This window comes from Fukomys damarensis, unplaced genomic scaffold (genome assembly GCF_012274545.1).
Source record: "Fukomys damarensis isolate Sample0158 unplaced genomic scaffold, DMR_v1.0_HiC HiC_scaffold_36, whole genome shotgun sequence".
Taxonomy (NCBI): Eukaryota; Metazoa; Chordata; class Mammalia; order Rodentia; family Bathyergidae; genus Fukomys; species Fukomys damarensis.
The window spans coordinates 37,095,538-37,103,365 of NW_022900948.1; the positions used below are offsets into that span (position 1 = coordinate 37,095,538).

At 44.9% G+C, this 7,828-nt stretch overlaps 1 protein-coding gene across 5 annotated transcripts in view; it reads right to left on the reverse strand.

Annotated features, from left to right (window-relative positions):
- Window positions 1-337: 337 nt before the first annotated feature.
- Window positions 338-7,828, reverse strand: part of LOC104847520 (N-acetyllactosaminide alpha-1,3-galactosyltransferase-like) — a 72,279-nt gene continuing 64,788 nt past the window's right edge. For all 5 annotated transcript variants that reach the window (XM_010602951.2, XM_033759090.1, XM_033759091.1 and 2 more), the window contains 2 exons: window positions 4,992-5,129; window positions 338-1,111 (listed from right to left, as the gene is read on the reverse strand). In XM_010602951.2, coding sequence (XP_010601253.1) covers window positions 418-1,111; window positions 4,992-5,129 — 832 coding nt within the window. In that variant the 3' untranslated portion in view covers window positions 338-417. The remainder of the gene's footprint in view (window positions 1,112-4,991; window positions 5,130-7,828) is intronic.

The following is a 7,828-nucleotide window of genomic DNA, read 5'->3' on the forward strand; positions in this document are numbered from 1 at the left end:
CAGGAATGGCTTTAGACCCTTCAAAACCAGAAAGACACTGAAATCAAGGGCACAGACAATACCCCTTACTGCAGTATCTTGTTGCCAAACAAGACTTTCCTTAGCACCCTGTTTTCAATACCATATCTGACATGCAGAGGGTTCTGGCTTTTTCTATGCCTGTGGCAAATTCTTTTTGGTTCAGCTAATAGTATTTCCCCGCAACCCAGAGTACATAAGAAAATGCTGGGAATTTACACCTGATTAGCATAGATTCATTCTCCTGTATTTCAAGGCTCAAAGTGACAAGGAGGAATAGTACCCACCTGCCATGTTGGTGATTTGTTAGTATTTTTTCAAAGTTAAAATGACTTTGCTGAGGAACTGGCCAGAATAATACTCTCTCAAGTTCAGAAAATCTAGCAGCACAATTTGAAATCAGACGTTATTCCTGACCAAATTATACTCCTTTGTCTGCCAAGATAGTTTGACATTTCTAATCTCTTCAGGCAGGCCTATGTGATAATCCCAGCAGTATTCCGGTGATAAGATTTTAGTGGGTTTGTTGAGAAGGAAATACTTGTTCAGATGGCTTTCGTCATGCCACTTAGCTTCTATGTTATTTTTCTTGTCCTGGAGGATTCCTTTAAAGCATTCCTGGGTGAGGTTGAGAACCTGGCTCGGTGTTCCTCCGAAAATGGCTGCGTGGTAATAAAAATCCCCCTGTCCAAATGGAATGTAAGCTGCTGACTCTTCCCGCCTCTCATAGGTAAACTCCCTGGGATCCGCCTTGTACCACCAGGCCTGTAGTTGAGCCACCAGCTGGCCCAGAGTCTCCACGCCAAAATTGTCTTGGAAGACCTGGTCCACATCCATGCAGAAGAGGAAGTCAACCTCATGCTGGATGTGAGCCAAAATGTGCTCCCCAATGGTCTTCATGCGCATCATGCTGATGTCCTGCCACCTCTTCTCAGGCTTGATCTCAAACACTTTGAAGGAGCGCAGAGGCCCCAGCTCTATGAACGGTATCCTGGAGACATCATCCACCATTATGTAAAATATGACTTTGTGACCAGCCATGAAGTGCTTGTTAGCAGATGTTATGAACTCCTCCAAGTAATGATCAATGTATCTGAAACAAAGGAGAGAGGAATACAGTGAACCTCTGGATTCTTGCAGGAGACTATGTGCTACTATAATCAAATTGTAACTTGCCTTTAGGAAGGGAACCATTTCTTCCCAGCCCAATGTGTGTTTTCATGTGGCAGGACAGCTATTAGTGTGACACTCCTGACTGCTCTCCACTATTCAGTCACTCAGTCCTTGGGAAAGTGGAATGACTTCTCCAACTGCCAATTTTGGGAGAGCAGCTGGGCATGCACAGCCCTGTCCCCTCTCTGGGAAGACGGCCAGTGAGAGTATGCATTCTCATCTGCTCTGCCTTGCAGTAAGCTTAGTGGTACAGCTTCTATTTCCTCATCCAGAGGCCTCTAGTTTCTAATGCTGCAATGCCAGGGTCCCTAAGTCTTTCTGTGGTTCAATATTAGGAAGTCCAGGGCCTGCTGATACAAGCCACATTTACCAGTACCAGCTTTAACTGGAATGAAGGTGATATTTACCATCATCTGCTTTCCTTACTCCTTTGTCTGGTTTATCAAGTGATTCAGCCTTTGGGTGATCAGAAGGGGTGCTAGCTCTTGAACTTCCCTCAAAAACTCTAACCTATACTGCAGTGTTGCTATTGCCAGACCAAGTGCAAAGGTGATGTGACCCTGTGTCCACTGGGGATTCTTAATCTCTGTCGCTGCACTGTCTTATCTGCCTCTGTGTTTGGTTAAGCACACCCATCAGCATGCTCATTCTCTTTTCTGACACAGGAACAGGAGGGGATGGGCCTGGGTCTCTTTCCATGTTGCATAGTCATCCTGTGAGCCTCCCACTGGTGATTCAAAATGCCAATCCATCATCCAGACACCACCATTATAAAACCCATCCAAATACCAGAGCAAGCAGCCTCTGATTTCATCTTGTTTTATCTTTAAAAAATAAAAAGAAAAAGAAAGAAAAGTTTTTATTTCTTAGGGCAATTTTCAATTCACAGCAGTTCAATTCTTAACCTTCCTGCCTGTGTGTATACATACAGCCTTCCCCACTACCAACTCCATGCACCAGCATGGTGGGTTTCTTACAATCAACGAGCACACAATAATAGGGCACTAACACCTAAAGTCCATGGTTTACATTAGGGTCCACTTGTGGTGCTGTGCATTTCATGGGCTTTGGAAAATGTTCAATGATATATGTCTACCATTATAGTACCATTCAGAATAGATTCACACCCTAAAAATCCTCATCCCCCTGCGCCCACAGACAGTGATCTCTTTTGCTGTTTCTATAGTTTTGCCTTTTACAAAACATCAGAGTTAGATGCATATAGCATGAGCCATTGCACTATTTTCTTTTTCTTTTTTCTTTTTTTTTTTTTTTTTTGTACCGGGGATTGAACTTGGGTCCTTGCTCTTGCAAGGCAGGCCACCGAACCACTGAACTAAATCCCCGGCCCCTAGCATGAGCCATTTCAGACTGGCTTCTGTCCAAGTAACATGCATGCCAGATTCCTCCATGTCTTTTCATGGCTTGATAGTTAACTTTTTTAAACCACTGAATAATATCCTAGTGTCTGTACGTAGCAGTTTATTTTCCCATTCACCTATCTAAGGACAACTTGTTTGCTTACAAGTTCTGCCAATATATATGAAACTTCTAAAAGTATCTGTATACAGGATTTAAGTGGACATATTTTCATCTTATTTGGGTAAATACCAAGGAGTGTGACTGCTAGATTGTACGGTAAGCGTATGTTTAGTTTTGTAAGAAACTCAAACTTTCTTCCAAAAATGGCTAAATTATTCTGCTTCCCACAAGCAATAAATGAGAGTTCCTGTTTCCCTACATTCTTTTCAACACTTGGTATTGCCAGTTTTTTTCATTTGTTTGTTTTTTTGTTTTTTGGCCATTCTAACAGGCACATGGTGGTATTTTAACTATTTATCTATTCATTCAAATAACATTATATTGATGTCGTGTGTGAGCTCAGGCTACAGACTGTCTCATGAAGCCATGCCATGAAGGTCATAGCAGAAAGGGAGAAGTTAGATGACTTAATACACTTATCCGAACCCCAAACTCATGCACAGTGAATGTGGACCAGATTTAACTTTCTGATCACAATACCAGCCAATCACGATGTTTTGCAAGTAATTGTGCCTGGCACTTTTTTTTTTTTTCTTTCTCTTGCTGTGTGATTTTTCCTGTCTTTGCCATCAAAACAAGCTGTACTTTTACTGTTAGCATCTAAAAACCCAAGGATTTACAGTATTGATTCTGTCAATGGAAGAGAACAGATCTGAGCAACACAAAGAGGAACTTTAACATGGCTGTGGCTGGTGGCCAGGGCATTCTTCTATTTTCTGAAACTTTAACAACCACTGAGTGTCCCCAAAGCATGGGAAACAATATTGGGTGGAGCTGGGGGGGTAGTCACTGAGATTTAACATTATTTAGAGGCTAAAGTATTGTAGTTGGCTTTGTGCATTGTTACGGGAAAACAAACCAAACATCACACCTCCTGCAGGGCCTGATCCACTCGTGGGAATGTATTGCTGCCAAGTACAAAGCCACCCTCTCTTGCCGCACAGCTGAGTGACAGCCCTGCTGCCAGGATGTGCAGTTGACTGTTCTGTTCTGCAGAGTTGCAAATGGATGGCTAAAGATTCTGTGGGGCAGTGGGCAATATTCTGTTCTTCGCAGAAGCTCCAGGATCAAATCAATATGCAATGCAGCTGGCTTTCCTGCTTGTGCCAAAGGACTGGGTGAATTGAGCACTGGCTCCTATCCCACAGTGCTGCACATTCCTCTAGTAAAAAACAGCAAGATTCCCACTGTCACCTTCCCTATTAAAGATATGTGGGGTCCTGAAGCACAGTCTGCAGCATTAGAACTTGGTTTGTATTGTTAAGGGCAGTGACAGCAATGGCTGCTGGGCCCTAGGCTGGGGAAAGTTGTGGCTGGAGAAAGTTGTGGCTAGAGAGCTACTACTAGTTTTTCAGAGATCTCTTTTAGACTCTATGTCGTGCTTAAGCTCAGATCAGCCTGAGCCTTCAACTCACTACAAAACAGTGGAGTCAACTTTCCATGCAGCTTTTTCAGAAAAGGTTCAGATGGAAAGGCCCAAGGGGCAGAAAAACATAGGCAAATTGCATTTTCCGTTTTACCTTGGAAAAAAAACTTGTTTTTATTCTCCAAGAAAAGTAAAATAGGTCATATTTCAAAACTAGTATTCAAGCCTCGACTTTCAAGGGAGATTTACTGCAATTTTTTTTTTTTTTTTTTTTTTTCCTATGTATCAAATGTTCTGAACCAGGGAATGGAAGCTGGAACTGGAATCTGTCCAGCCTCTGAAAGAGGAGATTCTGACCAGCCCGTCTCCCAGGGCCACACCCGCCAGAAGGATCAAGTGGACACAACCCAAGGAAGCCAAGGAAGTGTGGTTAGCCATGTGGCAACAAGGAAAATCCTTCTGTACTTAAACTGGCCGTAAATTCCTCAGCCCTTGTCCTGGGCCTTTAGAGTGTAGGAAAAGAATGTTGCACATTTGGGAAGTCTACAGCACTATCTTGGGAGTTCCCAAAGAAAGCCATGGAAGTCAGGGAAGACTAGGTTGGTAGTGTGGTCAGGCGCTGTTGTTCTGGGCTTGGTGGCCCTTAGAAACATTTTTGCTTGTCACCGAATACCTAAGCCTTTGAAGTGGCAATAGAGGACTCACCTACTATTGTTTTGTTCTCAGCCTTTTGGTATCTCAGCAGAGAGGAGGCTGAAATGGCCCTGCTTAAACATTCTCCTGTCCAACAGCTGAGTCCTGAGTAATCTCTGTGGAAGCCAAGGGTCCCCTCACAAGCGTTTTTGACAGTAGAACAAGAAAAATCAAAGACAGTTTTGTCAGCGACACCTACCTTCCAGTCGCAAAGACTGTCAACCCCACGGTGATTTTACGTTTGGAGTAGTAACTTTCTAGGACGGCTGTATTGTAGGTGTCTTCCCATATAACTGGCGCCTGCCACCCAGTCACCGTCACAACCTCCGGGCGTTTCCTGATGATAAATACACAACCCCATGAGTCAGGATACCTCTGTGTAGGCAGGGCAGAGACCGTCCAAGAAAAAATGGGTCAGCAACGATCTGTGGTCAATCCTGACCGTAACTTAATCCCATACACATGAACAAGAGGTGTGAACTCTGCAAGGCAGCCTTGGGCCCAGGCTGAGGCTCTCCCAGGGGTCTCATGGACTTTTACATACACATTTCATTTCTTCTGTCCTCCTTTCCTGTTTCTTGGCTCTCCTCCTACTCCTAAATCCCTTTCCCTTTCTCCCTAGCCCCCTGAACTGCCAGTGATATCTTTGGGTGGTTGTTGATCCCTGTGGTTGTCATCTCGGCCTGAGAAAACTCTAATCCTTGATTTATGGGATAAGAGAATGATGTTTAAGAACTGTGAGAGAGAAAGCTGTTTCCATTTGCCTTTGGCCGGAAAGGGACTTCTGGGTATTAGACCACGTCGCCTCTTTACCAGAAACATAATGGGAATGAGAGGGGTAGGTTTTCTGCACTCAGAAAGAATCAAAGGGACTTGGCAAAGCCAACAAAAACACAGGAAACAGCATAAGAGCAGTGACAAAGCATGAAACTGTAGAGGATAAACGCAGAAAGGACAGAGTAGCGGTGGGGCCCTGTGGGGTGGAGCAGGAAGGGCGGTGGAGATTCAGTCTGCATTCCCATCACTCAGGAAGTGGCCGTGACTCCTTCTTGTGAAGTGAGAACTAGCACACAGATTCTGTCCTGTATGGGCTTGGCCCTGGCCCGGAACTTGCTGGGGCAGCATTCTCGTCAACCCCAAGGAGGCACGTACCTGAACCAGATCCTGATGGGCTCAGCTGGCTGTGTTCACATGGCCCTGTGCAGGGCCTTGGGAGAGGTCGGAGAATGTCCCCAGCTTCTTACACAACCAGCAGATTTTTTTTTTTTCCCACACAGCTGAATCTTCCCATCAGCATAGCAGCTTTCCCCCACAGTGAGGCTGATGGCCAAGGTTGGGTCATCCCCTAATTCCCCATCCCCAGAGTGGAGAAGGGGCCTCAGAACTCTCCTCGAACCTCCTGTCCCTGTCCCACAACTCTGCACTCTTAACTTTTGTGCCGACTCTTCCCTCCCGCCCACCTCAGTCTGGTGTGTGCCTCTGGTTGGCTCCGCATTCCCCAGCACAGCTGGAATTACCTCCCCCTTGGGTCAGAATGACAGATACAGAATGAGGAACCACTCAGAGGCAGTTCTCTTTGCCTTCGCTGGAGTCTCCAAGTCTGAGACCCAGCTCTGTCCCCAGCACCAGGGATGTGCCCGCTGCATGGACGGCACAGCTACGCTCGCTTCCGTCAGTCATAACAGAAGCTGCCGTGTGGCACCAGTCAAGCCAGCTCTTTTCACGGACATTTTCTCCTCTGTTGACACAGTCCTGCAATGTTTTGTGTGCCTTGTCCAGATAAGAAAAACCAAGGCTTAGAGAAGCTTAATAATTTATCTGAGGCCATATAGCTGGTTGCTGATGATGGCAACTACCATACTCTGAGCGCTTCCTGTGAGACCAGGCATTATGTGAAGAATACGGTGATGCTGACTCTTCTTTTACCAGTGAAGAAACTGTAGCACAGAGAGGTCCAGTAACCTGCCCGAGATTACAAAGCTACGAATGGGCAAAGCTGAGATTGGAACCGAGATAGTTTGACTCTGGAGTCCAGTGCTCTGAGCCAGCAACTCCACATTGTTCTTTACATGGACATTTACTTGCTCTGCAGATCTGAAAAGTGCTAGTATTTCTAGTCTGCTGCTTTGGCATTCTCTTCAGTGCAGACAGAGACATGATGGGCCTTTGTGCTGGTGACTTATATGACCCAGCCTGGCATTCCACCTTGCTGAGGGAAAAAAAAACCCTGCTTTGCTGAGGGGCTGGCACAGTTTTTTTTTGTTTTTTTTTTTTTATAAGAGTAGGAAAATTTATTGAGAGAAAGCAAGCTTCTGTCTAAGGGAGACAGAAGGGGGACTGGAAGGGGCTGGCACAGTTTTATGAAAGCCCAGCCCTCCACCGGCTATGTGAGGGTGGAGACCTTCTTTTTTAAAAAACAAAACAAAACAAAACAAAACAAAACTTTTTTTATCAGTAGACTACTACAATAGGTGACTGCACTAATGTGTGGGGAGTTGGTCCATGTATATAGCACATCTCAATTCTTTTCTCACCCCCTTCTTGGGGACAGTCTTATCCTTTCCTCTCACACAGCCTTGGTAGGGCCCCATGAACATAGTCAACCAGGGCCATCAGGACATAGTTCTCATGGGCTTTAGTCCTGTTAAAAAAACAAAAAACAAACAAACAAACAAAAAACCCCCCAGCTCTGTCTGAATGACAAGATTTCAAACCAATCCAAAGAAAGGAAGAAAAAAGAAGATAAAAAGGAAAGATAAACACAGCCTAGCCTTATAACCAGTGTTTCTGAACCTAAACTGTCCCCGTATGGTCACCTCAATCATTGCAGTGTTACTTAAATACCTTTTTATTAGTTCTAAGCCAGCCCTCTTGCTAAGTCATGTGTATGACCCAGGCATTTGGTAAGCAAAATGGGGGTAGAGGGCTGGGGATTTAGCTCAGTGGTTCTGCCATCTGCTTTGCAAGCGCAAAGACCCAAGTTCGATCCCCCGTACCAAAAAAAAAAAAAAAAAAAAAAAAAAAAAAAAAAGGGGG